This window comes from Heliconius melpomene, chromosome 7 (assembly GCF_056956725.1).
Source record: "Heliconius melpomene rosina isolate 202511_hmr_F chromosome 7, ASM5695672v1, whole genome shotgun sequence".
NCBI classification, from domain to species: domain Eukaryota; kingdom Metazoa; phylum Arthropoda; class Insecta; order Lepidoptera; family Nymphalidae; genus Heliconius; species Heliconius melpomene.
In genome coordinates, this window is record NC_140395.1 from 13601984 (window position 1) to 13620486 (window position 18503).

The window sequence follows — 18503 nt, forward strand, 5'->3', positions numbered from 1 at the left end:
TAGATGATGTGCCTCCAACGGTATCTGACAAGTGCGTCTCTCATAACCGTATAGAAGTTGGTCCTTAGTGATAGTGAACGACAGCGTAATCGTTTGCCTTCGGTGCGTAAGATAAGTGATCATCCTACTCACATAAAACAATCATTATTTTTTAAAGATTTTTATAGATAATGATACGGAAACTTTCGTGCGCAAGTCCAACTCACACTTAGCCGATTTTTTTATAAGTATCATTAATTATTAAAAAAATATAATGAAATGACTAGCACTTACTAAGATTAGGTTTGGCCTATGTAAAGCTGTACGATATATATTCTTTGTATATTTTATTTTATATAATATACTTATGTATAAAATGTGTGAATAGTATATATAATATACTAGTATTAAGTATAGAGGCTAGAAAGCTCACTCAAAATATACTAATTTATAATTTGTAAAAACATGATTTTTAAGATAATGTCATTTTTATAGTAACGTTCGCATGTAAATATATAATATAAATGAAAATGAACACAATTTAATAAATTCTTATTAAGCAATTTTAATAAATATCTAATTAATTAATAATATATTTGACGTTTGAGTATCAATTATTTCCATATAACATTTTATCACGTTCCCATAATATCTTTGTTGTTGTTGATATCCGGGTGGAGATGTGTTATTAAGAAGGACAGCCTTTTTTAAATAAACAAAAATATTTTTAGGTTAGTTGTGGTGACAGGTTCGGCAGGTAAACGGCAGGTTCAAGTTCCACTCGAGAAATTAAATAATTTAATATTTTCATTTCTCCGCTCTGGTAACGAGGCAAAGCGCGTCGTTGAGTTCAGCCACTCAATAGGCAATGTTTTCAGAATTTGGGAAACAGAAGGGTCTTATGGCTTATCCGACGAACTAGGTCGTGAAGTATCCCGAGAAGCCAAAAATCAAAAATACATGTTATATTTTTGTTACAGTCGGACCCTGTCCTGTACACATGACGATTGTGCACTCAGCACGTCGAAGCGCATCGTTGAGTGCCCCAACACTAGGCTCCCAGAGTCCTGCATACCCTACTTGCGGGATACAGCTTGAAGCTGAAAAAAAAAAGATATATTAAAAAAAATCCAACAATCCAACTACTGCATTCAAATAAACACAATATGTCCTTCGAATAATTTGAATATAATAATAAAAATGGTAATCTTTAACAATATTAGGCTATAAAACCACACGACAATCGAAGTAGGAAGTCGAAATACCCGTGTTAACTTTAACCCTTAATCAAACAAACTTTATTTTTCGAGTAATTTGAAATCTGGTCACGGCTTTTAGGTAAGTGGGTGCCGTAGATTTCGAAAAACAACTCCTTTTTTTTATAAAAAGGGGGGAAATGGGGGTTTTGCAGTGGGAAATTATTTCCCAGTATCCGGTATTTCAAAGCAAAATATAATTAAGTGGGAAATTATTTCCCATTATCCGGAATAGCTCTCAACTTTTGATATATTTTTACTACAAGTTCTATACATGTAAGTTGCTCCTACTTTACTTGTTTCTTTTTTGTCTTATATAATAAAATTGAAAAAAATACTGTAATATGAGTGAATAAAGTTATAAAATGAAACAACAACGTTAGGAATGATATATAGTTTTAATATAAACTGAAACTTAATTACTAAGAAAAATAATATTATTGAGGTGGAACAGTGTGAAAGGTTTTGAAGCAATTTTTAGCACACAAAGCTACTCCACAGGCGGAACATTGTATTTTTGTTCTCTGTTCTTTCTGTTTGGTACTGCAAAAGCGACACCTTTTGTAAGTATTAGTCTCTTCTGGCAAGTGTATGCCCACATTCAATAAACGAATTTCGTCTGGCACGCCAAACCTACCCCCTTTCTTATCTTTTTTAAAAAGTACACCTGTTTGTGCTTTACCTTTCCGTGTTGTGTGATTATCTATTAGGGCACGTGCTAAGCGTAACCTAAATTCTCGGTGTCCGTGAAGGGTCGCAACATGTGTATAGTTGTAGGTAATATATGCATTTATTATGGATGCATCGAACAAAAAAAAGAAAAGTCTCATCCAGTATTTTCGTGATTTACGGCTTATTGGATACGATGATCTAAAATGATCGAATAGATCAACTCCACCCATGCTAAGTGTATACGAAGCAATTGCTTTCGGGCAAAGAATGTCTGCTCTAGAACCATCCTTTTGGGTCCTCTTTACAAGCATTGTATCTAGTGGCTGATGGGCTGTCGTAAGTATAGCGACTTCTTTCGTATCAAGCCATTTAATGGCTGTGATTGGCTCTGCAGTAACAGCTGCAAACTGATGTTTTTCCAATCGCAATGGTTTTGGTTGCTTTTTCTTTATTATATCAGGTAGATCTTTTCTATTGCATCTGACTGTCCCTACTGCATAAATCTTTTTATCATAAAGATCTTCCATAAGATTACAACTTGTAAAAAAGTTATCAAATGCGACTAAAGTATTTTTTGGTACACTACTGCAGAGTTTCATGACAACATTGTATCCTAATCCTTCATTTTCCGTGCTGTCGCCTTTTCCAGTATAAACTTCAAATTGGTAGAAGTACCCGGTTTTTGCATCGCACCTTGCCCAGACTTTAAATCCTCTCTTGATGGGCTTTTTCGGCATATATTGCTTTAACGAACTTCGACCTTTAAACTTCACCATACATTCATCAATTGATTGTACTTCAGAATTAAATGCTTCTCTCTGATAAACCTTGTTCAGTTCTGTGAGGAGGGGTCTCAGTTTATATAATTTGTCGTATTCAGAAGAGCCTCTTGGTGGTTCCATTTCATTATCATTTAAGTGGAGATTTTCCGTAATTTTTTTAAATCTTGTGATTGGGAAAACCTGGGCAATTTCCTTGTTGTAATAAAAAGGATCTGAAGACCAGTACAGTTCCATGTCCGGCAGAGGATTTAAGCCCATGAGGATTAAAACTCCTAGATACGCCTTAATATCTTGTTGAGTTACTGGTTGCCAATTGTTGCTATTTTTCTGATATGCGTATCTATTTGTTTGTTCCACAATTATAACAATCAGTTCATCAGGAAAAAGCCGTTCAAAAATACTTAGTGGTGAAGTTTTGTGCGTGTCATTCGCCTTGGGTTTAAAACGTTTTTCAAAAACGGGAATATCATGGGTTTCGGATTTTGTCTCCCATACTCTTGGCTTAGAACGATCTCTGCGTATTTCGTTGTTAGTTTCAGTCTGTTCATCATCTGCCAAAAACTCTTCCATGGGAACGTCAATGACATTTATTAAGTCTTGCTGAACTTCAAATGCGTGAATGTCTTGAAGTTGTATATTACATTCGTCATTTTCTGTATCTAAGTAAGTTAGCAAAGGACTGTCTGTTGTTGGTGAGTTTGTGATATGAGATGTTTCTCCTAAGGCTGTCAGTAAGGCATCCGTTGAAATCTGTTGGGCTTGTATAGTAGGCGTTTCTTGTTTATCTTCATTCGATTCGAAGCCGAAGATATATTCAAGACGTTGTTCAATTAGGTTATCGTCAAGCTGATTGAGGTAAGTATCGGATGGAGAATGAATGCTATTGACATAGCATGAGTCATCTTCAGAATCTGAGGCTGATAAATCAGACAAGTTGTCTAAATTTTGCACCACCTCTTCCAATTTTTTCTTTGTTAGAACTTTTTGTAACTTTTTAGCGTCCATATTTAAATATCTAAAACAAATAAAAGGAAGTCTAAACTAACTTGGTAGTCTGAGCAGTACAAATAGTTCTAAAATATAATAGTTATAAAAATCAAGTGAGAAATCACTCAATCGCAGTCATAACTCTCGAGAAAGCTCCATATATGAGTTACTCGCTGACAATGTTGTGTAAGTTAGATAAAATTATAAGTAACTATACCTGTTTAGGTACTTATATAGTGCAACAGACAAATTATTTATTGTATATATAGAAATTGGTATTTTTCAAATGCAGGAACAAACAATGGGAAATAATTTCCCACATAATTAAACCTAAGAAAATACAACAAATATCAATGCTGCGAGCCCAAAAACCGTAAGAAACATTCAGAAAACAAATCTAGTTTACAATATTATTGTGTTTATGCACTTACCAGATTTTTTTTCTTCAAAAACTTTTAAATCTTCCGTTTGAACCGGTTTTTTCACAAAATATTTCAAACTGTGTTTTTGACATTGACATACAATGACAGTTCGCGCCTTAAGACAAAATGTTGCAAATTAATAAAATTAAAAAATTCTGTACGATTATTTTTCCCTAAGGTTGGTACTGATTAGAGTTGCCAAAAACGAAATAAAACAAAAAAATTACAGTAGTGGCATGTGGGAAATAATTTCCCAATATTTGATTAAGGGTTAAAGTTGATTGCACACTTAATATAAAAAGTTATACATACTATTTTTGTATATTAATATGCATGTGTCCGTCTGTACCCGCGCTGGTTGTGGTAATATGTAAGACATGTTGAGTGCAAATGAATATATTAATTAAGCCAGAATTCGGCGGAAAGTGACTAAATAAAAGCGGAGTGTTTCAACACTAGATTCCCTCTGCCCACCCAGATATTTGGTACAGCGTAAATCGAAGAAAAAATCATACAATTTTTTCCATTTCCTATACATATGAGTATGTGTATTAAATATACATATATATTGGTAGTAAAAATTAATGATATACAGTTTTGTAGTACAAATTAAATCACGCATAATTTTATAACGCCCTCGTTATATTGTGCTGTTCATTATAATTTTACTGCCATTAATATTTATAAAAGTTATTGTTTTTAAAGAATACAATGTTTCTTATAGATATTTTTGTGTGAAACTAGGATAAACATACAATATCGTAAAGTAGGAGAAATGAAACAAAGCACTGCGTTGAGTTAGCCCTCTCAATGCCTCAACAATTCAGAGGAGAATGGAGTGTCCTAATGGGCGACAGAGTGATACTAGTTTCTAAGTAAAACAAAATATGGAAGGAAAGGATGAAATCAGTAGGTATTATACAGCTAAATATAACAATTTTTTCAGCTTCATTCTTCATCTCGATCATAATAACTCTGTTACATGCGAGATAGAGCGTGAAAATGGAGAAAAAAATTGTGTCAAGACATTCCATTTTCTACTTATACATTAAGAGACTTAATTAAAAATAAAAGTTGTTGTTTTAGCTTCCTAAATTGAAACTCCATTAACTTAACCAGAATTCAACACCCATGTTCATCCTTACTTTAAACACATTTAGCGCAGAAATTCGATTATCCTTATATAATTTTGATGGAAATAATTATATTCGTATGGTTTAAAACGTCCGTGTCATATAAAATACTTAAATAACTGTTTATGTGTCATACAACATTTGTAATATTGTAACGTGTTGCGATCGGTTTTAAATTAAGAAAAAACTGATTAAGTGTGAGTCGGAATCGCCCACCGAGGCTTCCGTATAAATTTCAGGATTTTACGTCAACGGGAAGCCGGCATAGGCACTAATTTTGTATGAAATGAACTACAAATATAATATTGTAATGATTTTTGTTTCTATGAAATACATATAATTTTCACTTTTTGGATTATTTTCTTTATTTTTATTATGAGTTCTCACTTTCTGTCAAATTCCATAACTGTAAGTCCACAGGACTAACTGCAGGCCCTTATAGGTTTTGATTACGTAGCGAATTTCATACAAAATGCAGCAAAATAGGTGAATAAATGCTCGTATCTTTTGGAAGCCTTACTTTAGAAACTTGATTTTATTTAAATGGTACGGAACCCTAAATGTATGAATATGATTGCGAAAGAATGTAATCGAGTTGACCCCTTAATGTGCAATTATATTATTGTTTAGATTGACAGGTTTTTTGTTTTGACTTCCTTTTGTATTTTTAAGTTTTTTTTTTGCTTTTTTGATATTGTATAAGCCAGTCGTGGCGCATAAGCCAGGTGACGTTGTAAGTTCCATTTGCACTCGAGAAAATGAAATATTTTCATTTTCCTTGCTCTGGTAACAACGGGGCCACCACTCTAGACGCATGTTCCCTCTGCCTACCCTATCATATGCGGGTTACAGAATAAGGCTAAAACAAATAAAAAATAAACCATGGTCCATGTCATTATGGGTATTTCGCAATCCAGGTGATAGCAAAGCATAGCGGAGTAGGCAAAAGGAACCTAGGAATGTAGTGTTAAGATACTTCGTTCCCATTAACACTGTTCCTTACTTTCCGCCGAAATCGAAGACGTGATCGAATCCATAGCTATTACGTTTCAGTTGGACAGTCAGAAACCAACCAAAGACCAACCAAACAGAAAAAAAAGAGAGTTACATCACTAAATCTTCTATAGAAAAGGACATAACGCAAAAGCCGTCTTAATTACGTGATGCAAGTATTTTTTTTAAATCAAACATGGTAATCTTAAACTACTTTGAAATCCTGATTTGTGCTTGTCGTAAAATATTATGACTTACTTAAGATATTTTAATTATGAGAGTAATTAACGCAGTGTTTAACTGGCTTGCCTTATATAGGGACAATGTTATGTTATTTAGTTCACGCCATCATGGTACGGTGGTACGATATTTAGACATGCGATGGTCCTGAGTTCGATCCCGAAATGATTGTATTTAAAAATATTCCTATTTGTCTGCTGTATTAAAACGAATTACGACGGTTTTTTCTTCACAATCGCTTGCTTTTACAGTCGCACCTTGACGCCATGACTGTCGTCACACACTCACACACACACAAGCGATCGATGGGTAAATTTCCTTTATAGTGTAAATTGCATTTCAATTACTACTAACGATGCCTAATTGAATCTTTATATGCTTGTAATTTCTTATCTCCGATCGCATCTCGGTGTAAAGCTGTACTTTTTATCGTAAAAGAGTTATTAAGTAAATAGTATTGGTTTTAATACATGTGAATAGAGAAAGAAACAATTGTATATTTAAATTCAACTACAAAAAGTATTTAAAGATAAAAAACGTCATAAATAATTTAAAAGATCGAAAGATCTATCTATAGATCATTTACGTTCCAAGATGTTATCTTACGACAAAGAAATTCATTTTTAATTAAACGCCGTATACGTCAAATTACGACGAGTTTGGTATTTCTTTAATATACATAAATTAAATATTTTACCCTTCAGCAAACTTCTTTTCTTCTTCTTAGTTTCACATCTAAATCTGTTAAGTATAACTTATTAAGACGAAATAAAGTAACAAATTAATTTCTTACTAACTTTTCGTCTATATTCATGTAGACTTTTTGTTTTTGGTTATTAAATAACTCAGAAATTCCCTGCAATCACATGAAAAGGCAGAAGACACCTAGTATCAAAAAATTCAAGACATTTTATATATTAGGCTTTGAGGCCCATAACGATCGTATTTACAGGCGCTATCTGACTGTCCCATATTATATAAATATTTGCTAGTTTTTCACCAACTTTTAAATTAAGTTAAACCATTATCTTGTTAATTATTAAAATATTTCATTTAAAAAAGAAACATTGCACGTTGCTCCAATTTTACAAGACTATTTGTAGATGTAGATGTATTAATAAATCATTACCATATAAGGGCAAAATGGCATGATTTTTTCCCAACATATATGAAGGTGTAATCTCAATTAAGACGATATATTTCCTCGTTAAAATGCGTATGAGTTGCGCCTGCACATGATATCATCGTGCGAGAAATTCGATATGCGATACTTTTAATTTTTATTTATAAGTAAATCTTTTAGTTTTGTTTTTAAATATATTTTATCAATAATATTATGTTTTACATATCTGATGGTATCCAATATTTGTCACTGTGGCGGCGTGGTTGGTGCCTACGAGTATATATTTCATTCAAATTACATTTTGGAGTATATTTATATTTACACTAATATTATAAAAGTGAAGAGTTTATTTGTTTCCACGCGCTAATCTTAGGAACTACTAGTTTGAATTGATAAATTATTATTGAGTTGGATGGTCCACTTTTGGAAGAAGGCTATATCACATCACGATATATCTTCCCGATGTTACCCATTGTACCCGTAGATATAATCAGTTACATCCCGTATTTTCTATGTCTTATGTCATACATTACTGTTATTGTTTTTCTTTTGCTATACAAGTTTAACCGGAGGATAAGGTGTATTGAAAATAAACGTGATTCTCCAATTTAAATTAAAAATATATATATTTAGTTGATACGAGAAAATAAGTCATTTTAATTGTGTTAACGGTTTTAAAAAATAAATATATTTCATTCTATTTATCCATTATATATACTTTTTAAAATTCCGAGATAATTACAAAAAAAACCATTTGTCACTATATTCCTAGAAGGACACCAGCTTCCTCAGTCGCAGCGGGTAATTGAAAACATCCTCGACCGGTTACCAGCCGGTAGTAAAAAGCTAATCACGTACAAAGATCGCCACTTTTTTGATCCCATATTCAGTATTTAGAAATGCGTAACGGCTTCGATAACCTATTGATCAAGTCGAACACGCTTCGGTATGTCTCTTATAGCACTTTTATTCACGTCTGTGCCAAAGCACCCATTATTACTAACGAGGTACTTTTCGCGAAGCCGTCTGCACCAGGGAATGACGGACCGCCGGGCATTCCGAAAAAATGATGATTTGTTACTTCGCCCCGTTCCGCGGCTTCGCGTGAATTGAGTGACAAAAATGCTGTCGAGAAGTTTATTGTTCAGCTCTGGTTCTGGTTTCTGGTTGTGCAGCTTACACCGTTGGGTTAAAGATCGTTTTATACCATCAGGTGTCAGATTGGGGACGGAAAGAGTTAATAGTATCAATTAAATCTGTGAAGGCTTCATTGTTGCCATATTGGGATACCAACAGTTATTCACTAACAAATGAGAGCATGTTCGGTGTCTTTGATGTGCCGAGTGCTCGTAAGCACGTTTAATTATAATTTTTCATAACTATATTTCTGTGGTGCAAGATCAAAAGAGTTAATGTATGTATGTTTGAGTTATGCTACTCAACACGCTCTGTCTTCAAAATGTAGAAAATTGGGGATCGGCGTGTCAACATTAGGTTCCTTCTGATTTTGAAGACCTACGTCTCAAATCAACACGAAATGCCTCCAGAATTCGGTGATAGATGGGAAATAAAAGTATCTTAAAGGGTACAGAGAATCTAAATACTAGGTTCCCAGGTTGTCTCTGCCTACCTTGCTATGTGCGAGATGCAGAGCGACGTTAAAAAACCTATACGTCCAATAAACGTAATGTGAGATACGAAGTCAAATAAATATATTGACCTTTGCGTGCCCTTTGGCACCTTTAGAAGGAATTTAGAAAGCTCTAATAGTTTTTCATTATTGGCAAGTGGAAAATTTAATTATATCTCATAATGGCGTCTAAATAATGAGAAATAATATATCATGAAGGTTAGTCTTTATGTTAGCTTTCACGTGACGAATGGCTCGATGGACGAAGGTTGTGCGAAATAGTGTTCTATAATTTCGTTTCTATTTCCGGTTATCTCGAAGCCTTTCTAAGATTAGATAAAATATTAGACGTCACTTTCATTACGATAGTTACGTGTTTGACAAATTTTGTACCTACATTATATATTTTTTATCAAAATCTAATTAATTTTATAATGATTGTAATTATCTTTTTCTTTTGTTCTAATTATAAATTTAAATAAAAACGCGTAATTAGATCTATTTTAATTTAATTGGAAAAAATATTTCAAAATGTAAAAAAACTGAACATCGTTTTGTTACAACAAACAAGTCTTGTCCACAACCATCTAGGCGTTCGTTGTCTCTTATTACGGATATTTTTGAAGCTTAAGCTTTCTTAGTTAACATTCTTAAGTAGAATTCTCATCTAAAACAAACACCTACCGTTGGAATCGAATTCAAATTTTTATTTACTCACAAAATTTTTACAGTAGTTTACAGTAGCTTGAATGCATAAATTAGATATGTGTGAAATGTTTGCTTTTTCACATACAAGTAGCCTTTTTCTGAATACATAATACTAATTTGAAATGGTAATGATTATGGGAAATAGTTACCCTGATGCTAGTTGTCATGATCCCATAGGATATTTATGTTTGTTTATAATTAACATAACCATTCAACCACCTTTAGTATCAGGTTTATTTAAGTATATGAGGCCCATCGTCGCCCTGTGGCTCAATCGTGCGATTGTAAACGCGACAGATTATGTATTCGATTCCCACGACGCCGCGGCGTTGATTTGCGCCACTCAGCACGATATGCTGAAGAAAAGAAGAATAGAATTTGGTGGAAATTAAGGAACGAAAGTGTTTCCTCACTAGGTTTACAACGTCCCATCTGCCTACTCTGCTATGCGTTGGATATGAATTTATGTACATAAGTAAAAAAAAAAATTAAATACACACATAGGTTCAGGCTGTACGCTGCATATAGCAAGGTAAGTAGAGTGTCTTTAGCGCAATCATCAAAACAATTTTCATGTTTGGGGGCAGACCTCGACGCCACGCTTTGTGCCAGAACGAGGAAATTAAAATAATTAATTTCCCCGAGTGGGAATCGGACCCACAACCTTCGCTATTACAATCAAATGCTGTGTCGCCTTCTCGTAAATACTAAATAAGAAAGAAATAAAGTCAAATGTACCTTTTTTTTTAATACATTTTTCTTATAAACGTCAATACTATTTTTTTTTTTTAAAATTCAATAGCAATTTTATTCATATTAGAAAACGGTTAAGAAATAAAACATAATATTCAAGGCACTCACATTTTATTCTTCATCAATATATTAAGATTTTATAAACGTAAAAAAATATAAACACGTAGATAAAAATTGTATCACACTGATAACAAATAACCATAGTTCATAACTTACGTATTTCATTCATAGGAATTTACAATTATGCTAACTAAGAAATATATTAATTACAAGTAACAGATAATTAGATAGCTGAGAAAGATGAAATTAAGTACACTTTTTACAAAAATCGTTTATTTTACTGTCTTGAGACTAAGATACTTAAATCATACGACTTTCGTGAAAAAAGTATAAATGTTAAAGCACAGAAACAAAGAAAGGAATGTCTAATTGACTTAAGGAATGTAAAATTGTATAAATCTTCAACAAAACTAAACAAACAACGATATATTAAACGATGCAAATTATAAATTATATATTACAAATTACTCTAAACCTTCCTATTTTATGACTCAATTAACTGGCCTAACTAAAATAAATACTTAGACAATTTTCTGTTTCAGCAAATCATCTATCATACATACAATTTTTTAAACCATTTGTACAATTTAGATTTCTTGACTGGCCGCTATCCCACTACATAAAACTAATATGGTAATACACTTAAAACTGGCGAAGTTCCTCAACTGGCACAATAATATTGTTTCCTTAAAAACAATGAAGCGAGAAATTATTATCAAAATCTTCAAAAATCTATCAAAATCAAAATTCTTGTAATAAATTAGAATCGTTTCGATACAAATCTATGTTTTTTTATTATTTAACTAAATATATTATCAATATCTAGTAATAATTGGACGGACGTATGAATACATGGAATGAATTTCAATAAGAGCATTGTTTTCTCGCTTTTAAAAATATGACATACATTTATGTCATTTGACCAAAGAACTTGATCAACTAATAATTATAATCTATCTATCTACAGAGCATCAATCTAAAAGAAGGAATGAGCGGAAATACTTAAATACTGTACGGTAGAGTATTTTCTTCAAAGTACTCGAAACCTTCAAAATTAGGAATAACAACCAAAACACATACACAAATGTGTATTTACATATAAATAGCGATTCGAGATATGGCTGTGAAGATTCACGACAAAATAATACTAAATAATGTTCATCCGGTCATAGAAACTTTTTCAGCTCGTTTTGATACAAGACTAAGATCGAGAGGATTTTTCATAATATCTTTGCTATTGTCATTGTTCAAATCAATACTGAGTTCAGGCTCAGAATCACTGATTTCTTCATTTTTCGGACTTCTAAATAGGACGGCTGTGGATTTTATAGAGAGATCTATAGGTTGATCTTGCTCTACTGCTATTCCTGCTACTGCGGGCGTACGGAGTAGTAAATCTCCTCCGTTGTATGTTGGCCAAGCCATACCTGGGGGTATTGGTCTGAGGCTCTGCATAGGAGTAGGTAAAAATTGAGCTGATCTTGGAGAATAACTGGGTGAAGCAGTCGCACTAAATGACGGCGACATTGTTAGAGGCTTTTTTCTTCTCACATCTTTGTTTTGGTTTCTTATTGCATGAAGCCGTATATCTTTTTCGCTGCTAGGAGAAGAGGCTGGTCTGAATATACTTAATCCGCTGGTACTTCGGGAGCTGTTATCATCCTCTGGGTCTGCTGACGATGCCCCAGAATCTGACGGAGATACGCTTTGACGAGTTACCTCCTCTGTAAATGTATTTTTTTCACTATTCTTGTAATATTCTGCTAAAGCTGCAGCAGGTAATAGATTAGTAGGCAAGAAAGAAGGGTTGAGAGAAGAGTTATAGTTTGGAGGTGATTTACTCGTTTGCATCTGTTGCATATGCTGTTGCTGTTGTTCTTGTAATAGGCAGTGTATTTTGAACCAATTTGATCTTCTTCCATATCTTGATCCTGATTTAGACATACCGACTAATAAGCACTTCCGAAGTCTACATGCTTTACATGCTGTTCTGTTTTTCTTGTTGATGACACATTCACCATTGTTCTTGCATTCAGATATTGAGGACAGGTTGTTGTACGTCCGGCCAAAGAAAGACTGCAACAAGAGAAAATTGCCACATTAATAATAAAATTAAAAGGAGCATTCAATTTGGTTAAAAAAATGACAACGCCGATTTTGTAAGCGGGCTGCATTAATTTGATGTAAAATATCGACAGACTTCCGCAGGCGGCGCATAAAAAATAGCAATTTATATATTTTACAGTTAAAAAGTCGCATGTGGGGGACAGCCCAATCGCGACCATCTCTGCCCGAAATTAAAAACTACATTTTTCAAAAAGTCATCATAAAGAGCACTGCTCGGATCGAAATCTGGGTCAACAGAAAAGGTTATATATTAAACTTAATATTGCAGATGCACTTTTATGTCCTGTTGCGTCTCAGCTTAAAGAAGTCGAGGGGGTCTCGTCCCGCTGAGAGCGGCCTCGACTCATTTCTTGCCCAATTAAACTCGTACAAAAGCGTAAAATATGTGATTGTGTTACAGTTTCGATGATTCCCGGTGTGATCGGTGCGTTTTTTCAACAAAATTATGACCTGTCACATTATTTTGGATTATAACAATATTTTTGATTGCGTATTGCGCGACCGGAACCTTTTTTGTATCATCTTCTTACGTTCAGATTTTCAAATTTGCATATTATTTTTAAGTTCTAAAATTACTTTTCTGTTCATACCCATTAACATGACGCAAATTATGTTAAATATTAATTATTTTATCTTGCAAATTAAAAATTAGCATAATGTTATTTTGTGTGATATTTATAGTAATTATGAAGTAATAAGATGTTTAAAATATTTATACTGGCATTGTGGTAATAATTAACATTAGTTATTGCTTAATCATCAGTAGTTTGAACACCAAATAATGAAAAATTAACCACATTTCTATTTAATTCAATCGTGTTTTCTATTTTGTTACAATTATAAATATTATAAACTTATTGTATCATAAAATCAACTTTCCCTGAGATACGTTGAAGATAGTAGGTTTAATGAAAACTTATAAGAAATAAGCGAAATATATTCCCCCGAGTGGAGGACCGAACTCAACTTTTTACAGTCATTCTCTCCCACTGTTTCACGATGACCTCCCATAAAAGTATAAACAAATTAGTATTCTCCTTTTAAATCATGTAACAAGGCTAATGTTGCAATCCTATGTCCAGTTAACTTGTAATTTCGCGAATATGTATATAATATGAGTTAGATTAGAAATTTTAGATAAGTCCGCCTTCGTTATGGGCGTGGATCTAGCGTTACAGATACCCTCTAATTGAGGCTTTGTACGTGAGATGATTCACTTCTGTTGTTACACGTGTTTTGGATCACTTTAAGATATACCATAAATATATAGATATAGTTTTTGCTATAACATTACTGTCTGATAACGCACAAATGAAACTAGTGGAATTGGAAATGTACTCGTAGGAAGATTAGAACGTATAGGGGAGCAGTATGAGAAGATGTCTCTGAATTCCTGTAGGCACCAAATAAACGTGATCTTCTGCATTAAACTTTACGGTAACAATGTTGCGAGTGGTGGTAATATATTCTCAACAGATTTTTACCTTTTTTACGTCATCATTGTTATTATAGTGAATGGTTGTGGAAAAACTTTTTGTATCCCTAAAAATTCAGGAAACAACATTAAAGTGCATTTATGTTTTAATTCAATTCAGAAGATGCAAACGATTCATTAATATTTAAAATAAAATAAAAAAAAAGAATATTGCTAAAGCCATACTTGAGGCTTGAGCAGAAAGCGTCTGATGAATGCGATGGTTGTGAATTCGATTCCCACTAATATGTAATAATGAAATAATTGTTTTTAATTCTTTGCTCCAGTTCAACAATATAAAGCGCGAAGTTGATTCCGCCACTCAACTCACAATATTTTAGAAATTAGAGGAAGTATAGGGAATGTATATTAAAAATAATATTTGTCATTTCCATTTCTTAAAACGAAGTGTAAACTAATAAAATCAATTCAAACGTTCGCCACCAACATTACTAAAATAGGATACAAAAGTAGACTACGGTCGTGATACATTATAATAATGCTTAGAATTATAATATAGATTTTGAATTATTATCAACGAAATATGAATAATGGAAGACTGTCACGTCTCGTTACTTAAGGTGTTATTCCTAAAATAGAGTAGCTCCAATTTATATATAGATACCGATCTGACCGATATAATGAACGCTAAATATGAAATGGTCGATATTATGGCACAGTGGTATGTGTACGATTGAAAGTAGTAGGTTCATATTTTAGTTGGGGAAATGTTATAAATATAGTATATAATATATCATGAATTCCAGCATAGCAGCGCAGGTAGAGAATTTCTAATATTTTCGAAACTTTTGTCCGCAGACATTTACTTTACTTTGTATCCTGCACATAGCACGGTCGCTAGAGTGAACCTGGAAACGTTCCGTTGTACAATACTTGAGGCATTGCGTGTAAAGTGATGGAACTCAATACCGCGAAATGCCTCGGATATTAAATATTTCAAGAAAGTAGGGACTGCGAATTGAACTCACAACCGTTGCGCTGTCGTGCACCACGACAACCTCAAATCAATCCTCAACTGAGATGCAATCATTCCCCAAGTAGGGATCGAACCCCAACCATCACAAGTTTACGATCAAACCGTGTCCACAACGGCCTCTATAAAGTTAAGTAAAACTTACAAATTGATTCGATGTTAGAAGATAAGTCCAACAGTTATTTATATGTCCCATCAAACGCCGCTTCAGTCCATTCCAGTATGCAAATGTAAAAAAAATAACCATTTCGAGTGAAAAGATTTACGCATCTGTCCACGCTTAAGTGGAAGACGTGAAAATTAGCTTGTTATGCTGTGCTTTGTTAATGATGATACATATATGATTATTTTTTTATTTTAATCTGATGTTTCTCTACAAATATTTGGATTTTTCCTTTCAGCAGGGTATGCAGGGGATACGTAGTTTTAGACACTTTTCAGCTACTTTCTAGCAAATTATTGTGTTGAGTAGCGGAACGTCGCCTTTGTCTTGATACTCTTGTGGGTTCAATAAAATTAACTATTTTTATCTCTCTTCCTCTGTTCAGAAGACGAAGTGCGAAAAATAAGACAATGCATAGGAAACGGAATGTCTGGACTCTTAACACTAGGTTCCCTTTGTCTAATCTGCTATATGCAAGATACAAGGTGAAGTTAAAATGAAAAAGGAAAGGAAAATCTAATAGGAGAACTTTGTTATTTAAAGTTTGAGGTCGAAATGACATCATAGGCTACCCATCTTTTACTACCTCAGGTCAAGATTACTTAACGAGGGAAATCATAAAATTCTCTCAACTAGGCCGCACCACCCAGCAATAACATAAATTCAACTTGCACAAATGCTAGTAAACACGCGTTTGCTTGTTCATAAAAAGGATACAAGATTAGTGCAAAGATTATGTGAACATTGGAAATGTTATAAGGTAGGGATAAAATCTATGAACCGGTTATTATTTTTTATATCTCAAAGGAAAGATTAAACAAGGTGCGGTGTTGTGTTACGCCATATTATACAAATAGTGTCGAATTTTAGATTTCATTAAAGAATAATGTTTATCTAGATTTTTGTCAAAATTATCAAAAAGTGTCGCTCATATAGCAGGGAAAACAGAGAGAACCTAGTGTGAAATCACTCTGTTTCACAGTTTCCGGAGATTTTAGGGGGCAATGCGTGTTGACGAGTGCAACTTAACGCCGCAAAAACGCAACGTAGTAAAATCTTTACTTCTTTAATTATTAACGCACGAGACACGTGAAAATGTGAATATATATATGTATATTATATACGAGTATATAAAAATATGAACATATTGTTCTTAAGGAAAACGGATGCTTTTAAAGGATGATATTAAGATGGACATAAAAGAGTCACTGCTACCTCGTAATCATATTATCTTATTTTAAAATGGACGATAAGGAAGATATGAAAGTAAAATTATGTTGTTTACAAAAACAATATTTTTAGTGCTGTTATTGGCAGCACCAGTAGAGTCGGGACGCGTTTAACTGAATTTACGTACCTACTTAAGTCTTAGTAATTTGCCTTAGTAGCTTTATCTTCATTGGACGATTTAAAAGTGTTTCTTCAAGAAGTTAGTTGCTATTTTTTAGTTAAAAAAACTCCTTTCCCTTAATTTCCACCTAATTTTCGAAACATTGTGTTTTGAAAAATGAAATTCAATACCCCGCTTTGTCTACTATCAGACAAAATTATTTTAAGCCTTACATTAATTAAAACATTGCTTTAAATAGCAATGAAAAAACACAGTGACTGGTCACTATTTAATATTTAACACAAACAAAACATAAAAAAAATAACAAATACACTAATAATCTATATATTTTAGTTAAATCCTTACTGTTCTATGCGTAGAACAATTTCACCGTCTACAACGAGTTAGTTAGCACTATCTTGATTGAGCCGTACAAGCTGGTCGTGTAATAGGAGCGTTAACTGATGAAAATATTGTTTATCGTGGGGCTTCAGCTTGTGATGAGAGCTTCCTGGTTAAAATTAGCTATGTGTAAAATGTAGAATAAGGAGAAATTGTTTATTTTAGGCATGTATAAGATTTGAGGCCAGTCACCTAGTGATTAGACACTTCATTCCTATTTGGACACTTCCATTTTCCAATTTCCGCCAAATTTTGGAGGCGTTAGCTTAAATTCTATTAAGCGAATCACACGAAAACTATGAAGTAATAAGAGTTTTCATTTCATACCGGCAGTTCCTGAGATTAGCGGGTCAAGAAAACAAACTTTTTAGCCATATTATAATAAGTAAAGAGAATTTAAACAGATTATTCAGTATAAATTCTTTAAATTATATCTAAAAGGCAGGCAAGGCAGACGTAAATACTCGTATGTAATTCATTTCCACAAACGCTATAAAATTTGAATTCTTATGTCACCTGTCGATAGTGACAAGGCTGTGTCCGACGACGCTGTAATGTAACAGCGTGTTTTAACGGTTGTTTCTATTTATTTCTCTGTAGAAAATTGTGTTTACTTGTTTTTCCTGGATTTGTAACTTAGGATGGACGTACAAACATTATTGGATGAAATCATGAAATAAGCTTAGTGTATTCATCTTAGTATTGTAAAAGATTGTAATTTACATATGTATTTATATAAAACTCTTTCATTATTAAGTGACTGATAAATAATAATTTTAAAAATTATAATTTTGCATGCATAATATATTAAGGTTATCGTAGCGTAGGGACACAAGCAGCACAGCAGTCAGCTGTTACCTTACGTATCATTCTTTTAAGATTCAATAAAAAAAAATATTTCTTTTATAAGTCCTCACTCTGGCAACGAGGCAAAGCGCGGTGCTAGCAACTAAAATTATACAAATATTTGCAAATTTCACCTAAATATATGTAAATTACAGTTAAAATTATAATAATTTACGATTATTTACGCACTATAAGTTAACTGTAACAGCTAACACCAGATAGTGATTCAGATGTCGCTTGTGACTCATCGGTAAACCAAATTTGGATTGTTGTGGAAACGAGAACACTGCCTATACTGATTACATATTTTTATACGTCGATCTTGCAAGTCACTGTTGTATTGTCAATAGATTATTATAATTTATGGAAAATATTATATTATGGGTTCGATTCTGAATCGGTGCAATGACGCACTTCCATATAATGTTG

At 33.1% G+C, this 18503-nt stretch overlaps 1 protein-coding gene across 1 annotated transcript in view; it reads right to left on the reverse strand.

The window, feature by feature from the left end:
* Positions 1–10782: 10782 nt before the first annotated feature.
* Positions 10783–18503, reverse strand: part of LOC146537941 (uncharacterized) — a 90334-nt gene continuing 82613 nt past the window's right edge. Inside the window, exon 3 of the mRNA XM_085188418.1 lies at positions 10783–12814. Within this exon, the coding sequence (XP_085044544.1) occupies positions 11897–12814 (918 nt within the window). The 3' untranslated portion in view covers positions 10783–11896. The remainder of the gene's footprint in view (positions 12815–18503) is intronic.